The sequence below is a fragment of the Chiloscyllium plagiosum genome, unplaced genomic scaffold (genome assembly GCF_037043375.1).
Source record: "Chiloscyllium plagiosum isolate Xiang-an unplaced genomic scaffold, Cpla_swu_hap1 HiC_scaffold_7, whole genome shotgun sequence".
NCBI classification, from domain to species: domain Eukaryota; kingdom Metazoa; phylum Chordata; class Chondrichthyes; order Orectolobiformes; family Hemiscylliidae; genus Chiloscyllium; species Chiloscyllium plagiosum.
The window spans coordinates 102,674,556-102,693,376 of record NW_028270145.1 but is presented as its reverse complement, the minus strand read 5'-3'; the positions used below and the strand labels follow the sequence as shown (position 1 = coordinate 102,693,376).

The 18,821-nt window shown below is 42.0% G+C and overlaps 1 protein-coding gene across 3 annotated transcripts in view; it reads right to left on the bottom strand.

The window, feature by feature from the left end:
* Window positions 1-18,821, bottom strand: part of LOC122551780 (contactin-associated protein-like 5) — a 1,290,980-nt gene that overhangs the window by 596,282 nt on the left and 675,877 nt on the right. For all 3 annotated transcript variants that reach the window (XM_043694243.2, XM_087989330.1, XM_043694244.2), the window contains one exon: window positions 1,470-1,619. In XM_043694243.2, coding sequence (XP_043550178.2) covers window positions 1,470-1,619 — 150 coding nt within the window. The remainder of the gene's footprint in view (window positions 1-1,469; window positions 1,620-18,821) is intronic.

Here is an 18,821-nt window from a genome sequence, read left to right as displayed (position 1 = left end):
CTGATGTTATTGAGATTTTCTCAGCACCTCGCTGTAACCTTTTAAATCATAGGTTCTGGTGTTATCCCTGTAACAAACATTAAGCTAACTGACCCATAACTTTATATTTCCTGCTGCTCTTAAATGGAGAAAGTGTTCTGATCTGATAGAATTTTCCAGATTCTCAGAAATTTTGGAAAATTAGAATTCATTGTGCAATATCTCAGCAATCATTTGTTTTCAAACCCAAAGGTAAAGTGTCCTAGGAGCTGGGGATTTAATTCAAATAATCCCATCTGTGTATGTTCCCTTATGAATGTCATTGTTCTAAGGTCCTCCTTCCTTTTCGCCTCTTGATGTACCCTCATTTGGTGCCCTTCATCCACGACATGAAGACAGATGCAAAATATCTGTATAATTCAGCTACTGGGTGGGAAAGGAGTAGAAATCAAAGAGGCAGTTACTTTCAGCAGCAGGAAATTCTGCTTGCCCTAATAATGAGTACTTGGTCAAGGATTCTTATCCCTGCTCCTTATGATTTTTGTCAGGCAAGGTTACTAAGATTTACAGAAGAGAGACTGTTAGAAGGGATTGATAAACAGAGAAGACAAATTCTAACTGTAGAGCAGAAAAGACTAACGGGATGGAATAGCCCATATATCATTGCTTGCCAAAGTCCTCCAAATGTCTACACCCATTTTTATTAGTTTCTCATTTCCCATTGGATTTAGCATTGTAGAATTTTACAGTACAGAAGGAGGACATTCAAACCATTGTGTCTTGGATGCAATTAAAGCTACAACAGTAAGTTACTGAGTGGAGATTTTCTCCACCAGCTGAATACAATTCTTTTCAAATATTTACGTGAATAAATTATCTGATTACACTTGAAGATTAGATTCCCTACAATATGGAAGTAGGCCCCTCGGCCCAACAAGTCCACATCAACTCTCCAAACAGTAACCTACCCAGACCCATTCCCCTACCCTACATTGCACCTTACAATATAGGCAATTTAGCTTGGCCAATTGACCTGACCTGCACATCTTTGGACGGTGGGAGGAAACTGGTGCACCCGGAGGAAACCCAGCAGACATGGGGAGAGTGTGCAAACTCCACACAGATAGTTGCTCCAAGACAGGAATCAAACCCAGGTCCCTGGTGGTGTGAGGCAGCAGTGTTGACCACTGAGCCACCATTCCGCAAGATATACGCACTTCATAAGTATATCAGTTACACACTGTACCTGTCAAGTTACATAAAGGAAGCTTACATGTTTACTGCACAGTTATCTACATTGGTTGAGAACAGTTTTACTTTTGAATATCCATGTGTGAGTTTCCACTGTCAATTACAAAGGGATAAGGTTCATATTCTAACCAAGTATTCTGAAGTACTAGAAACAAGAATAGAGAAATAGGACATGTTAAAAGTAAATTAACTCAGAAAGGCTACTTGTGAAAAGATACAATAAATGAATAAGCACTTACCTCCAAAATAATATCTGCTTCCAGAGTAGATCTGTATCTGTATGGTTGAATGAAAGGTTGAGGCTGCATTGTTGTCCAAAATGATGCTAACTCGATTCCTTCTGGCATTCAAATTAATAGAATGCCACAGTCCATCATTTAGATCATCACCTGGAAAAATCAAATGCCTGGTTAACAAGGAAGCACATCCTTCCAGAAGATAGTTGAGTAATACAGAGCTCTCTATTTGATCAGGTACTAAGGCAGAGCGGTGAAATTTAAGGTCCCAAAACAGGGGTAGGGTGGGGTCTCTTCCAAGCATATTAAAGGTTGGATAGGTGAATGAACAACCTACTGAATCCTGGCCATTTATGTCTCTTACTGTGGCCAGTAGCCACAGATTCATCTGGACTTGTAGGTTTGACTTCTGATGTCATATTTGCAAGGTCTTGGGAAAGCTGACAGTTGATGAGAAGTGAATACATTCAATAGAAAGTTTGTGTCTTTCCAGCACTGTTTGAAGCTTTGAGGTCCTTATCTTAGGCAAGATATATTGGCATTGGAGACAATGTTCACTAGATTGATTCTATGAGTTAGAGGTGTTGGACTGGGGTGTACAAAGTTAAAAATCACACAACACCAGGTTATAGTCCAACAGGTTTATTTGGAAGCACTAGCTTTCAGAGTTCTGCTCCTTCATCAGGTGATTGTAGAGAAGGCATAGTCTCAGAGCAACATGGTGTTCAGTCAAGACTGAGATGAAGAATTTATTTTCTAAGAGGATAAAGGTAAAATTGCCACAGTCTTAGTAGACTATAGGGCTGCTTCCTCATTAGAGAAAGAGCAGACTGGTGATGGTTTAATATAATGGTCACCATACTGCAGGCAAGGGGAGAGGTTGAGAAGGTGAATCCTTCGTGGTAACCTCAGCCAGTGTAGAAATTCAACCCACACTATTGGCCTCACTCTGCATTGCAAACCTGCCGTCCAATGAATTCTTTACTGCAGTAGGCTGTGTGGTTAACTATACACTCAGGTGAGACAGATGGATTTTCAATCAGTGAGGGAACCAAGCTTTATGGGAATAGGCAGGAAAGTGAACTTGAGGATTGTAAGTCATGAACTCATTGGATGGCAGAGCAGACTTAATGGGCTGAATTATCTACTTCTGCTCTACATTGGATGGTCTTACAAGGAACGGGAGCTACCCCCAATACACCCGCTAGGTCAACCCTAATCCTCTATGTCAGGCAAACCCTGACACATCATTACTTTAGTCTCAATACAAGGAAGCCTTACTTGCCCCACCATTGCTGCCCACCCCATCCCAATTGCACATTTCCTTTCTTCAGAGCCATTGGGTGAGAGTTCAGTGCTGCCACTCCCACTCCCAGGACTCTTCGGTGATTCTACAATATTGACAGAAACATTGACAGTCTCCTTTCCTGCTAATGTGGCCTTGAATGTTGATCGGAAGCTAAGTTTGTCAATTCAGCACCGTCCAGTAGGGAATCTGTCAGAACTCCTCATCACATTGACTACTTCACAGCCATGTCTTAAAAGCTGAGCGCCACAATAATGACTTAGTAAAAATGCATTTCTCACGAGGAGGAGAAAGTGAAGACTGCAGATGCTGGAGATCAGAGTCGAGACTGTGGTGTTGGAAAAGCCCAACAGGTCAGGCAGTATCCTGACGGAGAAAGTGAGGACTGCAGATGCTGGAGATCAGAGCTGAAAATGTGTTGCTGGAAAAGCGCAGCAGGTCAGGCAGCATCCAAGGGGCAGGAGAATAGATGTTTCGGTCATGAGCCCTTCCTGAAGAAGGGCTCATGACCGAAACATCTATTCTCCTGCCCCTTGGATGCTGCCTGACCTGCTGCGCTTTTCCAGCAACACATTTTCAGGCAGTATCCTGATGACAGGCTTATGCCTGAAACGTTGATTCTCCTGTTCCTCGGATGCTGCTTGACCTGCTGTGCTTTTCCAGCACCACACTCTCGACTGCATTTCTCACAACCCCATTTTTAAAGTAAATGGAACAGTAGCCTCGGAAACAAGTCAACACATTTGCACATAAGAAGCTCCCACAAACAGTACTAAAAACCGGATTTTATAAAAAAAACGATTGAGGAAGAAATATTAACTAGAACATTAGTGATAGCTTCGTCCTGGTTGTCTTCAAAGTCACTCCATGAGAACCTCCACATCTACTCAGAGTGCAGACAGCCTTTTTTGTAAAGTGTCATCTGAAAGATGGTATCTCCAACAGGGTCCCCCTTAGTAAAGCCAGCTTTGAACTTTGAACCCATGACTTTGTGATTCACCTAAGGTCGATTCACCAGACTTCCAACTCCAAATTGAGTGAGGACACAGTCAGCAAATCTCACTGGTAGCCTCACAATAGCACAAAACCCTCCAGAGAGTTAACACTTAGATATACACATCTGCCTATATGCCCATACACCATCATTGGTGAAAAATGATTGAGGATACCATTAAAGATTGGCATTAAAATCACTAAACATGGAGAGAGCACAGAGGTGGAATGGTGCAGAAGTCTGCATTTGTCTCCCACATCATAAAAACAAGATTGATGTAAAGAGATTCTAGTCTCAAGGATTGGAATCCTTGATTCTTTAACACATTTTGAAATAAAATTTTAAAAGCAGATGTAAAAAGAAATAAATTGCAAGTTAGAAGGATAAAAAATATTACAACATTTGCAAAGAGTCAAAAATGAAAAATGTTAACACTTACATAGAACATAGAACAATACAGCGCAGAACAGGCCCTTCAGCCCTCGATGTTGCGCCGACCTGTGGACTATTCTCAGCTTGTCCCCCTACACTTTCCCAAAATCATCCATGAGCTTATCTAAGGATTGGTTAAATCTCCCTAATGTGGCTGAGTTGACTACCTTAGCAGGTAGGGCATTCCACACCCTTATCACTCTCTGCATAAAGAACTTGCCTCTGACATCAGTCTTCAGGCTATCACCCCTCAATTGGTAGTTATGCCCCCTCATACAAGCTGACAACACTTGGAGACGAGCGATCAAATGAGACCACAGAAAGTCAAGGAACAGTAAACCAGAGACAAAGGTGACTGCTGGGGTGTGCCACTTAAAGAAGATAAAAAGCAAATGGTAGGAAAATAAATTGAGACTTGGTAATAGGAGGAACAAAGATTAAGATTAACCTTCATGGGAAGCACATTCAATCAGTCAAAAGTGATCAGAATCATACAATCCCTACAGTGTGGAAGCAGACCATTTGGCCTATCGAGTCCACACCGACCCTCTGAAAAGCATCCCACCCAAATCCACCCCTCCCACCTATCCCTGTAAACCTGCATTTCCCTTGACTAATCTACCCAGTCTGCACATCTCTGGACACCACTGGTAATTTAGCATGGCCAATTAACCTAACCTGCACATGATTCCATGATTTTGACTGTCTGGGAAAGTAGCACAATGCTGAAAGGGTTGAGAAAGGCTTTAACATAAGACAACTGAGTGGTTGGAACTGAATTAATTAAATTCATTTCTTTGTCAGGTTAGCAAAAGGAAGTGTCAGATCAAACATGTAAAAATGAGTGAAAGAAAAATGATGGATGGACTGGAATTGGAGATTATCCAAAAACTTCTTATTAATATGTTCACTCAATAAAGCTAAAAAGCTTTATCAAGGATGCAATGCTCTTTCATTGCAAAAGTAATCCACTTCAAGGTGTCTGAATGGCAAGATCTGGTTCTCTGAAACACAGGGTATCTCTTGCTGTCAAATTCTTATGGTGTAGAAAGTTTAGATAATCTTTTGATATGCACTTCAAGATTTTTGGTGTTAAGCAGTTCCAGGGTTGTAGTGGCCACTCTTGACTGGAACGATGTAAGCTGTACAGCCACAGAATCAGGCCATATTCAACAGGGCTAGCAGAAGCAAGACACAGGTTCTCCAGAGTCAAGCTACATCCTCAGCTCCCAATATACCCAGCAGATGGTCAGTTGTCAAATACCGTGTTTCCAGTAAATCTGAGCAGCAAGTAATATAACTCTTAAAGATAACAAAGAACTGTGGATGCTGGAGATCTGAAACAAAAACAGTAAGTGCTGGTAAAACTCAGCAACATCGCTGGAGAGAAAAACAGCAACGATTTTGAGTCCAATGACCCTTCATCTGAACTGAAAGCAGCTGGGAAGTGGCAGGGTTGATGCTAATGACAGGGTCAGAGTTGGAGAGTGTGAGAAAAAGGAGTGAGTCGAATCAAGGCCCCATACCTCATCCTCTGATATTAACAATGGTCCTATGATTCTTCTGTCTGAACAATCATAGAGTTGTACAGCACAGAAACAGTCCCTTCAGTCCAACTCAACCATGCCAACCAGATCATCTAGTCCTATTTGCCTGCATTTGGTCAAATCTCTCCAAACCCCTCGTATTCATATAACATCCAGATGCATTTTAAATGTTGCAATTGTACCAGCCTCCACCACTTCCTCTAGCAATTCATTTCATACACGCACCACCCTCTGAGTGAAAAAGGTTACTCCTTAGATCCCTTTTCCCGCTCACCTTAAACCTATGCCCCTCTAGTTTTGGACTCCCCTACTGTGGCTAGAAAAAGACCTTGGCTATTCATTCTATCCATGCCACTCATGATTTTATAAACCTCTACAAGGTCATCTCTCAGCCTCTGACACGCTAAGGAAAATAGCCACAGTGTATTTAGCCTGTCCCTTGAGCTCAAACGCTCCAACCCTGCCAACATCTTTGTAAATCTTTTCAATTTTAACAACGTCCTTCCTATGTCATGGAGACTAGAATTGAATGCAGTATTCCAAAAGTGGCCTCACCAACGTTCTACACATCTGCAACACGACATCCCAACTCCTACTTTCAATGCACCAATAACGGCAAGTGTACCAAATGCCTTCTTCACTACCATGACTAACTCTGACTTCACCTTCATGGAACTATGAACCTGCACCCCAAGGTCTCTTTGCTCAGCAACAATCCTCAGGACCTTACCATTAAGTGTCTAAGTCCTACCCTGATTTGCCCTACCAAAACACCTCACATTTAACTAAATTAAACTCAATGTACACTCCTCGGGCCATCGACCCATCTGATCAAGGTTCCGTTGTATTCTGAGGGAACCTTCTTCACTGTTCAATGCATTTCCAATTTTGGTGTCAGCTGCAAAATGACTAACCATTCCTCTGATATTCACATCCAAGTCATGTATATAAATTACAAAAAGCAGTGGTCCCAGCACTGATACCTGTGGAACACCACTGATCACAGTGCTTTGAGTGCTTTAATTTCTCTGCGTCTGAAGGAAAACATTGACTTTCCTGCTCCTCGGATGCTGCCTGACACGCTGTGCTTTTCCAGCGACACACTTCTCGACTCTGACTCTCCAGCATCTGCAGTCCTCACCTTCTCCTGGAAAACAATGGGACCCAATCGAGGAATAGTTCCAACCAGAGCACTGTGCAGTGTAATCATGACCTTGTTGAACTTGTACTTTGCTGTCTTGGTTATATAAGACAGCATCAACAACTTGCACTCTGTTAGGACATCTAGCACAGAAATAAAAACAGCAAATGTTTCACAGCAGCCTTTTTCACACTGAATCATGCACTAAATTATTATGATGAGTGCTTAAAAGCTTATCCTAACAGGTAGGTTTTATAACACATCTGAGAAGAGGAGAGAGTAATAGAGGTGGAGAGAAAACTGTAAGGTGAGAGCTTGAGGTCTCAGAAGCATACGGCACACAGGTTGCCAGTGGTAAACATATGAAACATAGACTGGAGAAGCATTAAAAAAAAATTGAAAGGTTTGAACACAAGAATGAGAATTCAAAAATGCATTTTAAAAGTAGAGCTCAACATTTAATTTGCAATGTTGAATTCAACATGGAAGAAATAGGACCTTTAATAACTGGTCTCATTTTTAAACTAAGTGCAGAAGTACTTAATAGCATGGTTAGGCATAACATACTGTAGTCTCTGCACAGCCTATTCTTTTATTGTTTTTATTTTGTCTGTATTTTAACTGGAGTGTAAAGTGCCTTTTGCTTAACGCCAAGTAGTTTGACCAATCAAATTTCATCCGGCACACAACGCTTTACTTCACCTTTAAAATAAAAAAAAAGTTTGGGTCTAGACTATCTTCTTGAAATATTTTGAGGGGGTTTGGTGCAGTCCACAACAATATTAGGTATCATCGAATACCTGAGTCTCTTTTCAATTTAATCCCTGAACACCAGTTTCAAATCTGACAGAGCTACTCATTGGTAAATGCAGCAAAGAAGAAAAAAAATATCAAGTGATTACTTCCTCTCTTTGGAAGCACATAGAGCCACACCCGAGACATGTCAGAGACTCTGGGTTGAGTGTTCCATCATGGTATTCCTCAGTCAGTAAGATGGCATCTTGTGTCCCCTCTTATTTATGTAAAGAAGTGACCTCTCAGCATGATGGAAACTGAAAAGCTAACCGCAAGTTAGATAATGTGTTTTCGAGGGAAGTGACCATCCTGGGCATGTTGGACATCATCGTGCATTCATTGGTTAGAATCACAGAATTGTTACAGTACAATCAGCTAATCATACCAGCACTAATTCTGATACTTGAGGCCTGACTTTTCCCCAATACCTGCACACATTATCTATCCAAATAATCTCCTAACACCCTCTTGAATGCCTCAACCAACAGAATTATGGAGCGGTTCAAATATCCGATATCAGATCTACTTCCAGTGTCTCGCAATAAAGCTAATAAATGAGCACCCAGAGACAGGGGAGGAAGTCCTCATTCAGCAGGATCCCTATTCCAATAAAAGCTGGACCAAGAATGATGGGTGAAAGCCCAGTGGAAGAGTTTCCCAACACTGCAGCTCAAGAGCTGAATGCTGTAATGACAAGCTTCTGAGACCAAAACACTCAATGTCAACTGTCAGTTCACCCCTCCAGTATCAGTGGACCCACTCTCAACCATTAATGCCATATGCCTTCTTTACCACCTTTTACACTTGTGTTGCCACTTTCAGGGAGCTACAGGCTTGAACCCCAAGATCCCTCTGTATGTCATTGCTTGCATGGGGTTGTATACTTCACCTGTCTATTTCACAAGTGTATTATATCTAAATTGCTGCTTCTCAATAAAAATATTAAAATGACTAAAACAGGTATTAGGTGCATGTTTAGGTATTTGTTGCTGTCGAACCTAAAAATTTACCCAACATTGGCTAGACATACTGTAGGGCAGTTGGTTTAGTTCAGTTGGCTGGATTGTTAGTTTACAGAGCAATGTGATGCCAACAACATGGGTTCAAATTCCCATTACCATGAAGGACTCTCCGTCTCAACCTCTTCCCTCACCTGAGGTCTAGTGGCCCTCAGGTTAAATCACTGCCAGTTGCTTCTCCCTAATAAGAGAGTAGCTCCTATGAGGAGAAAGTGAGGTCTGCAGATGCTGGAGATCAGAGCTGAAAACGTGTTGCTGGAAAAGCGCAGCAGGTCAGGCAGCATCCAGGGAACAGGAGAATCGACGTTTCGGGCATAAGCCCTTCTTCAGGATTCCTGAAAAAGATTTGTTTAGGCTGTCGATTCTCCAGTTCCCTGGATGCTGCCTGACCTGCTGTGCTTTTCCAGCAACACATTTTCAGCAGTAGCCCCTATGGTCTGGCAAGACTCAAGCGACAGATCAACAACAGACATATTGTGACAATAATATGGCTTTAAGAAGTGCATTTTGTCCTTTTTTATGAAGCAAGTTTGAGACTGAGGTGCTGAGTGGTCTGCTCAAAGCCAAATTTCCATTTGGTTCTTCAACAAACATTCTCTCCATTTTGTAGACATTAGATATGGATAGTAGAAATTGGGATCAGTGTGCAATGTCTCGGAGTGCAGGGTTAGTACTCGGATCAGCACTGAACACCTGAGGATCTTCAGTCAGTCCTAGGATTAGTTGATACAACAGTAACGTAAGACTTGCTCAAATACATGAAAACACCAATGCAGTGCAAGAGTGCCACATGAACCTATAAGCTTATGATTCATAAATAGACATGTCACCAGTGGTGCCAAGCTGAGACCTGATTTGGAGTCAATTTCACAGCCTATTCCTGCTTTGCTAACCAAATCTTTTTTGTTAGATTAGATTCCCTACAGTATGGAAACAGGTCCTTCAGTCCACTCCGATGAGTAACCCACCCAGACCCATTTCCCTACCCTAAATTTACTCCTGACTAATGCACCTAACATTATGGGCAATTTAGCATGGCCAATTCACCTGACCTGCACATCTTTGGATTGTGGAAGGAAACCGGAGCACCCAGAGGAAATCCATGCAAACACAGGGAGAACTCCCCACAGACAGTCGCTCAAGGGTGGAATCAAACCCGGGTCCCTGGCACAGTGAGGCAGCAGTGCTAACCACTGAGCCACTGTGCCACCCCTAATGTAATGTCACTTGGGTTTCAGTCGCTGAGTAGTAAATCAGAAGTAACATTGCTTTTGCCTCACTTTAGCAGTAAATTCTCAATTTTGTTATGTGAAAGCTGACACTTAATTTATTAACTGATGTGATTTTTATCAATGGATGATCCTATATTCCCTGACATCCAGTCTGAAATCTGCTCCTCTTCATTCCTCAACAAAGCCACAAATACTGGCAGCAGTCACCAACAACTGAGAAGCAATGTTTCCTTGGTGAAAGACAACTTTGCACATCTTTCTCTTCTTCCTGTGACAGCCTGCTAATAGATCAATGTAACAATTTCATATTTGGCAGAGATATCGCTGTTGGCATTTGGGAAAGAAAACAGGAAAAATTGCAAACTGAATAAAGGTAATATAACCAATTCAGTAGTGCAAGCAGATATGGTAGCAATGTTTAGGAAGCATTTAGACAGACACATGAACAGGCAGGGAATAGAGGGATATGGACCATGTGCAGGAAGCTGGAATAGGTTTAGAAGGGCATTATGCTTAGCACAGGCATGATGGGCCAAAGGGCCTGTACTGTTTTCCAATATTCTATGTTCTAAGAATTAAACATTGCCACACCCATGCTGCCAAATTGACAGAAGCATGTTGAAACAAGTACATCAATATTAATGGAAGCTAACTATGGATTCTGGGAGATCAACATACACATAAACAGAAACTGCTGTAGCAACATCTACCTCACGGATCAATGCATTTAGTATTTTCAGTAATTACTGCTATAATTGATTGAAATGACAATTTGTTTTTAATTCTGTCAGGGGATGTCAACCAATTGAGCCTAATCTGCCATTCAATACGATCATGGATAATCAACGCTTTCAATCTCCTTTTTTCTACATTATCTCTGTATCCCTTGATATCACTGGCTTTAGAAATCTATTAATCTTGAATTCAAACATACTCAGTGACAAGGCTGTGTTTACTGATTTAAAACAAATTAAATTTTCAAGGGATACAGATCAAAGCCAGCAAAAATGGAGTTGGCTACAAATCAGCCATGATGTGACTGATAGCTCAAAAGATGGAATGACATCTCCCTTTTTGAGTAAGGATGTGAATGGCGACTGAATGTTAATCTGGCAGGGAAACTTAGATCATGTTTGGATTACTGCGGAAACTTTGTTTTCTGCATTCTGAAAAGGTTTTGAGGGGCCAGAGAATTTGCAGAGGAGCTGAATTATTTTTTCTCTTCATTTCGCAGTTGACAGTCAGATTGTTTGGGAAGCCAGTACGCCACCTTCAGGGAGCAAGGGGAAAGTGAAAATCTGGGGGTGATAAATAGAAGGGTGGGCAAGATGGTGATACAGTCTTGGATCATACGACTGAAGAGATGGAAGATTTGGGAAAGACAGGGCAGTGGCAGAGTGAGCATGGCCTGAGTCACACAGCAGAGTGAGCACGGGCTGTGTCCCATGACGGAGCGAGCACGTGCTGAGTCCCACGGGGGAGCGAGCACGGGCTGAGTCCCACGGGGGAGCGAGCACGTGCTGAGTCCCACGGGGGAGCGAGCACGTGCTGAGTCCCACGGTGGTGCGAGCTCGTGCTGAGTCCCACGGGGGAGCGAGCACGTGCTGAGTCCCACGGGGGAGCGAGCACATGCTGAGTCCCACGGGGGAGCGAGCACGTGCTGAGTCCCACGGGGGAGCGAGCACGGGCTGAGTGCCGGAGCAGCCATGGAACAGGCATGGCCAAGCCAGTCCTGGATGGAGGCTGAAATGTGGAGGCTGCGTGGCCTAGTGATCTGTGGCCGGTGGGCATGGATTCATGCTGGAGAGGAAGTGGAATGTTAGATCTTATGATCACTTTCTATTGTCATTCTGGACATTTTAAACTCGGTCCCCATGCTAACCTCTTTTTTTAATATGCAACAAATTAATAGTATCTGTACACAGGTACCCTGTACTCAACATGACGCCGAGAGGTGATATTACAAACATTTCACTCATTCAAATTCATGTGAAAATAAAAGTTCATCTACTCTATTCCATTCTATCCTGTTCTAGTTTGGGGAAGGTGATTAGCAATTGGGATTGGAGGCATGGGGGAATAGGAGAGATTAAATCTGGGTAGGTTATCCTTGGGAACTGAAACGAATGGTGGGTTTGGCGAGGGGGACCACACATCTTCCCTTTGGCCCACAAACCATGCAGAAAAGACAGTTATCAGTTCATTCTATTCTTTCTTCCAACTCCTAGGAAAGCCAGCTCTGTTACTGGTAAACATGTGAGTGTCTGAGAATTGGCATATTCAAACTACTGACACATGTGGTGAGAGCTGGACACCTTGTAATTCACCTTTTACACTAGAAGTTGGCATGCTTCCCTGCCTACCACTCATCATCTCACTTGCCCTCAGTAAATTTTGAATTTAACCTTTTGTCTGAGGCATCGAATGGTCTTTTAGAAAGTCTGGACTTTGAACTTAGATCAGTTTTTACACATTGGGTCCATAGCTTTATACTTGCTCCAATTAAAATAACACTCAAACTCTACTTATTCCCAGTTCTCATTGCCTCCATGTACCGTAATGCCACCTGTAATTTATTCAGGTGCTTTGTCCTTCCATTATTAGATGCTGCACAATCTATAATGCACTTCTCTTATAATATACCGCCCACAACAGTTGCACACTAATTTGCCAATATCCCACTTTTGATCACTCTGCATGAAATCAAACAATCTTTGTTAACAATCAGCATCTATATTTAATGATGCTTGCCTAGTGAAGCAACATTTGGCAATCATTAAATTTCAAACCTTTAAATGGATAAAAAGAACCAGTGATTTCCCTTACATCACGCAAATGTGATATGGTGATATATTTCAATTAGTCATAATGGTTTGTGTGCTTATAAACAAATTTAAACATATACAAGTTTTTCAGCTTGCACTCATTTAGTTAATATGAATGATTAACATTCAGTCAGGAATGCAGAGAACTATGCAAAGTAGTGTAGTTTAATGAGTAAATATTCAAAACACGGGGGGCAATGGAAACAATCAGTGTTAATTGAGTCAAATGCAAATATGATTCATTTCTTTCAGAAATAACATGTCTATATATGCTGTAAGAGTATTCTGAAACATGTCATGTGAACTGTGATTGCAAGGAATGAATGAAATGAAATTGAAGTTTCTGAAGGTGGGAAGGGAATTTACTGCACATTGGGCAGGATTTTTTTAAATACATGCAGAGGCAGGAATGGGGGCAAAGGGCCCAATTTTCCTCAACACTATCCTACAATGATCCTGGCTCAAACCCAAAATGCTTTATGTCAAGGCTACTCAGCAAAAGCTAGCATGCATTTTCCCACTGAAAGACCAAGACAAGTTGAAGGAAGTTGGATGCCATTACGCGATCCCATGCAGGAGCCCACCCACCATGATTACAGCTGCTGGCCAGTATTCAGTTGGAAGGGATGCACCTTTGCCCATCACAGAATCATAGAATGTTTATAGTGTGGAAGCAGGCTATTTGGCCCATAGAGTCCACACTGACCCTCCAAAGAGCATCCCACCCAGACCTAGCCCTGCAACTCTGCATTTCCCATGGCTAATCTCTTGAGATACTATGGGCAATTTAGCATGGCCAATCCACTGAGTCTGCACATCTTGATGCAGGATATAAGAGGAACTCAGAGCACCCGGGGAAACCCACACAGAAACCAGGAAAATGTGCAAACTCATTGGTAACTTTTCATGGTGAAATTCCAAAAGTGATGTCTTCAGAGTTCACCTCCATCATGGGGCTCCCACTATCCTTCTTTCCCACACTGGCCACTCCTGTTTGCACACTGGGACTGCTGATGTATCATTGTTGGAGAACTTCTGCCTTGGGAGAACCAATAACTTAATTTAATTGGGTGGTGAACATATCCTCAGGCACTACAGTTGGCCAGCCATCCAAAAGATTTCTCCGTCAAACAACACTGTGTGTGTGCCTATACCTTAAGAATAAAAATGATACCATACTTGGTCAAATGCTGCCATGATGTCAAGAATAGTCACCCTCACCCAATCTCTGGAGTGTATTTAATTTGAACAAGGCTGCAATGAATTCAGCAGCTGAGTGGATGTACTAGAAATCAAACTGAGCATCAGCAAACAGGTTATTGCTGAGCCAACACCACTTGATTGAAATTTCCCATCACTCTTGTGATCACTGAGAGTGGACTAATGAGGTGGCAATTGGCTAGGATGGACTTGTCATGTTTTTCATGTACAAGACACACCTGGGAAATATTCCAAATTCATGCGTGGATGCCAAATGTTGTCAAATATTGCACGGAATGAATAGAATTGACTGAAGACTGGCATCTGTGCCACCTGGGATTTCTGGAAGAGGCTTATGTGCCTACAACTGCTACCTTTTCACTCTTGGACTCAGGTTCAAGGATAATCAACACAAATTTGGATGGTAATGTTTCTAATTTGCCAATTGCAGTGGATCTACTTCCAATGTGTGTAAGAAGTCACAATTCTGGGTTGGGGGAATGGGGGAAATTGGGAGCTGCTCATAATTCACTTGGAAGTGAAACTTGAAAAGGCAAGAGGTGACTGAATATAAGAAACAAGAGCAGATGCAGACCTTATTCCTTAAGTTTGATCAACCTTTTAATATGACCATGAAAGGTCTTCTCCCACAACTTTACTTTTTACCCATCCTGATATTTCTCAATTATATGACAGACCATAAATTTGTCTCGTAATGGTGGCTCAGTGGTTAACACTGCTGCCTCACAGGGTCCCAGGTTCAATTCCAGCCTGAGATGACTGTCTGTGTGGAGTTTGCACATTCTCCCCGTGTCTGCGTGGGTTTCCTCTGGGTGCCCCGTTTCCTCCCACAGTCCAAAGATGTGCAGGTCAGGTGAATTGGCCATGCTAAATTGCCCATCATGTTAGGTGTATTAGTCAGATGGAAATGGGTCTGGGTGGGTTACTCTTCGGGGGGTTGGTGCAGACTGGTTGGGCCGAAGGACCTTTTTCCACACTATCGGGAATCTAAAAAAAACCCTTAAATATATTAAGACAGAGGGTGGTGGTGGAATCCTTTGATTAGCAGTGTGCGACAGGGATCGATGCTGGGTCCACCACTTTTTGTTACTTATATAAATGATTTGGATTTGAACATAGGAGGTTTGGTTAGTAAGTTCGCAGTTGACATCCAAACTGGAGGTGTAGTGGATAGTAAAGAAGGTTACCTCATGTAGAACGGAATCTTGATCAGAAGGGCCAATGGGCTGAGGAGTCGCAGATGCAGTTTAATTTAGATAAATGAAAGGCGCTGCATTTTGGAAAAGCAAATCAGTCCTGTACTTATACACTTAATGGGATGGTCCTGGGGAGTGTTGCTGAACAAAGAGACCTTGGAATGCAGGTTCACAGCTCCTTGAAAGTGGAATCACAGGTAGACAGTGCAGCAGGCATTTGGTAGGTTTTCCTTCATTGGTTAGAGCATTGAATGTAGCAGTTGGGAGGTCATGTTTCAGCTGTGTTGGACATTAGCTTTGTCCCAGTTTTGGAATACGGTGTGCAATTCTGGATTCTGTGCTATAGGAAGGGTGACTTGAAACGGCTCAGAAAAGATTTATGAAGATGTTGTCAGGGTTGAAGGATTTGACCGCTAGGGAAAGAATGAATAAGCTAGGGCTGTTTTTTAATGGAGAGTTGGAAGCTGAGGGATGACCTTATAGAAGTTTATACAATTATGAGGAACATGGATAAGATAAATCAGCAAGTTCTTATCCCTAAGGTAGTGGAGTCCAAAACTAGTCGGCCGTAGGTTTCAGGTGAGAGGGGAAAGATGGGCAACGTTTCCATACAGAAGGTGGTGCATGTATGGACTGAACTGCCAGAAGAATTGGTGGAGGCTGGCACAATTACATCATTCAAAAGACATCTAGATGGTATTTGAATAGGAATGGTTTAGAGGGATATGGGCCAAGTTCTGGCAAATGCGACAAGGTCAGTTTAGGATATCTGGTTGGCACAGACAAGTTGGACCTGATGTTTCCCTGCTGTATATCTCTATGATTCTATATTAAATGATACAGCATCAAAAAGCCAATGGAGTGGATGATTCTTGTTGTCTGGCAGCACCTTCTGAGGGTCAATGGATCCACAACACCAACTCTGCTTTTTCTCAATAGATGCTGCCCGACCCACGAGTTTTTGCAACAATTGCTGATTCTATTTCTAAAAATTTTCACACCCGTCTAAGAAAAGATTAAATAATAGTCTGTAATGCTAAGACAGACTGGGCAAAATTGAATTTGGATCTGTGCTTCACTGAATCTGATCTGGTTTGGTGCTGTAACACAGAGCTGAAGTTACATTTTCAGGGGGAGGAGGGAGCACACATTGAAAATTGTGTGCCTGGAAGGCGTCACTGAATCCCGATGCCTCAGGAAGGCAAAACAATTATCACTAAGACAGTCGGAAGAGGTAACCAGAAAACTGCTTGTCTCCAATTAATGGTCTATTAAACTCCTTGACAAGGTTGTTAATGGATCAAAGAGGATGAGGATGAGGTTTTCAAATGGGAAATCACTAAAACCTGAACAGGGTAGCACAACTTAATGCGCTGCTGTTACATTCACTGAGGAGTGATGCAGTTATTTTCTTTCATAAGTGAAAGCAGTCACCAGCAAAGGTTTCACTAAGAGATCAGACTCAGTCCAACTTAACACCAATGCATTGAGTGCTGATGTTGTTGCTCTCAACAGCCTGACTCATCTATTGTGCAAAGTAGAAGGCTGGAAGATTTTTGTCATTCCAGCCTCCTGCATGTCTACTTTGGATTCCAGCATCTGCAGATTTTTTTGTCTCATCCATTGTGCAAGGCAATGGGAGTTCCTGTCATGATTGCGAACTACCTTTGCTGCTTCCACCCCAACAGATATCTCTCACCTCAGCTTGCATAATTCAACACCACTCATTGGTGCCTAACTCAATTTAGGGTATTTGTGTTTGATGTTTGAGTCACTTGTGGGAGCTGGAAGCTATCCAGCAATGTCAATTTTGACCCTGATTTAATCATCAAACTCTGGGTGACAATATGGACATCCCTGAGTTTCCTGAGCTCTTCAGTGACCTCCTTCTCGCTTGCAACTGAGACTCCTTAATTTGACAAAAACACAGAGAATGCTGAAGAAATTCAACAGGTCTGGCAGCATCTGCGGAGGCAGAAACATTGTCAACATTTAGAGTCTGGTATGATTCTTCTTCAAAAGAGTCATTCGTTTGATTGAAGGGTAGGATCTATTTGAAATAGATGATTGCTGACAACTTGAAGACTATACAGATAATGTTGGTGAATCTGACAACGTAGTGCAAATGAATTGACATGAGCAGCCAAAAATCACTTAACTGCCTTCTCTCAGTAACCTGGATATTCCTGCAATATGCTAATATAGCTTACTCACACTGTTGTGTTCAGTAGCTCCTTCAAGCCAACTTCTTTGATTAGCTCTTCTGCATGTTCCAATTTCAAAAAAACGTTCAAGTTCAGCTAATTTATTGTATCGCAGAAAAATGAAAGCCAGGATGCAGTCAAGTGGAGTTAATATAGCTGTCTCATAAAATTGACCCTAGTCGTTGATGGAAGCAGAGAAAAATGTCGAAAAATTGTACCAATCAAGGCACCAATCACCAGACCTGTATTAGGCGATTTTTGAAGAGATAGTAATGGTTAGGAATCAAGTTCATTTTAACATATTCTATTCAAAGTAGGCTTGTAGCAGACGCTGTTGCAAAAGACATTTAAGGATATTTCATATAATTGCTGCTACTTGCTACTTTTATGATATGCTTCATATATTCACCCTAATGGGAACAGGGTCCATAATTGGCAGCCAACCTTCTTTTACACACATTGAAGTTCAAAGTGCCACTGTCAGCCATGCATGGAGGATGAAACTGTTAAATATTTTTTTTCCATTAGTACCGTTTAGCCCTTTAAGCCTCAGATAACCCAAGGCACCACATCTTCATAAGGATGGCAAGGGAATAGAATGAATTTATTTGATGACAACAGGGTAAATATGAGAGGATTTAAAATAATTAGTAAATGATGAACATGATCGTTTTAATACTGCAGAGTGTTACAATCTGAAATGTACTGCCCAAAAGGGTGCTAGAAGCCAATTTGATAGTGACTTGCGAGAAGGGCACTGGATAAATGTTTGAAAATGAAATTAAAATTGCAAGCGATACAGAACTAAAATTTGAGAAAAAGCTGGGGAAGGGAACAGGCTGGCTTGCTCTTTCAAAGAATCTCTGGCTGGATCATCATCTTGTGGACTGAGGGAATCTTAATTCAAGAACTTGCCCCATTGACTGTACTGCTGGTGATAAACTTTTCCAACATTCACAGCAAGAAATGGTATGGGAGATCCTGAACTTCTGAATGCTTCCCCTCATGATGTCTGGGGTATACATTTCTCACCCTATACATGAGAGTGTTATTGCTCACGAAAGATATTATAGAATCACAAAAGTGTTACTGTGCAGCAGGAGGGCATTTGGTCCATTATAACAGCACCAACTCTCCAAGTGAGCATTATAATTTCGTCATGACTTGGAGATGCCGGTGTTAGACTGGAGTGGACAAAGTTAAAAATCACACAACACCAGGTTATAGTCCAACAGGTTTATTTGGAAGCACACTAGCTTTCAGAGCACTGGTCCAACCACCTGATGAAGGAGCAGCCTCTGAAAGCTAGTGCTTCCAAATAAACCTGTTGGACTATAACCTGGTGTGGTGTAATTTTAAACTTTATAATTTAGTGTACTTCGCCCACCTTTTCTCTTCAAATAATCATGTAATGCTCTCTTGAATTCTTCAACTGAACCCAAG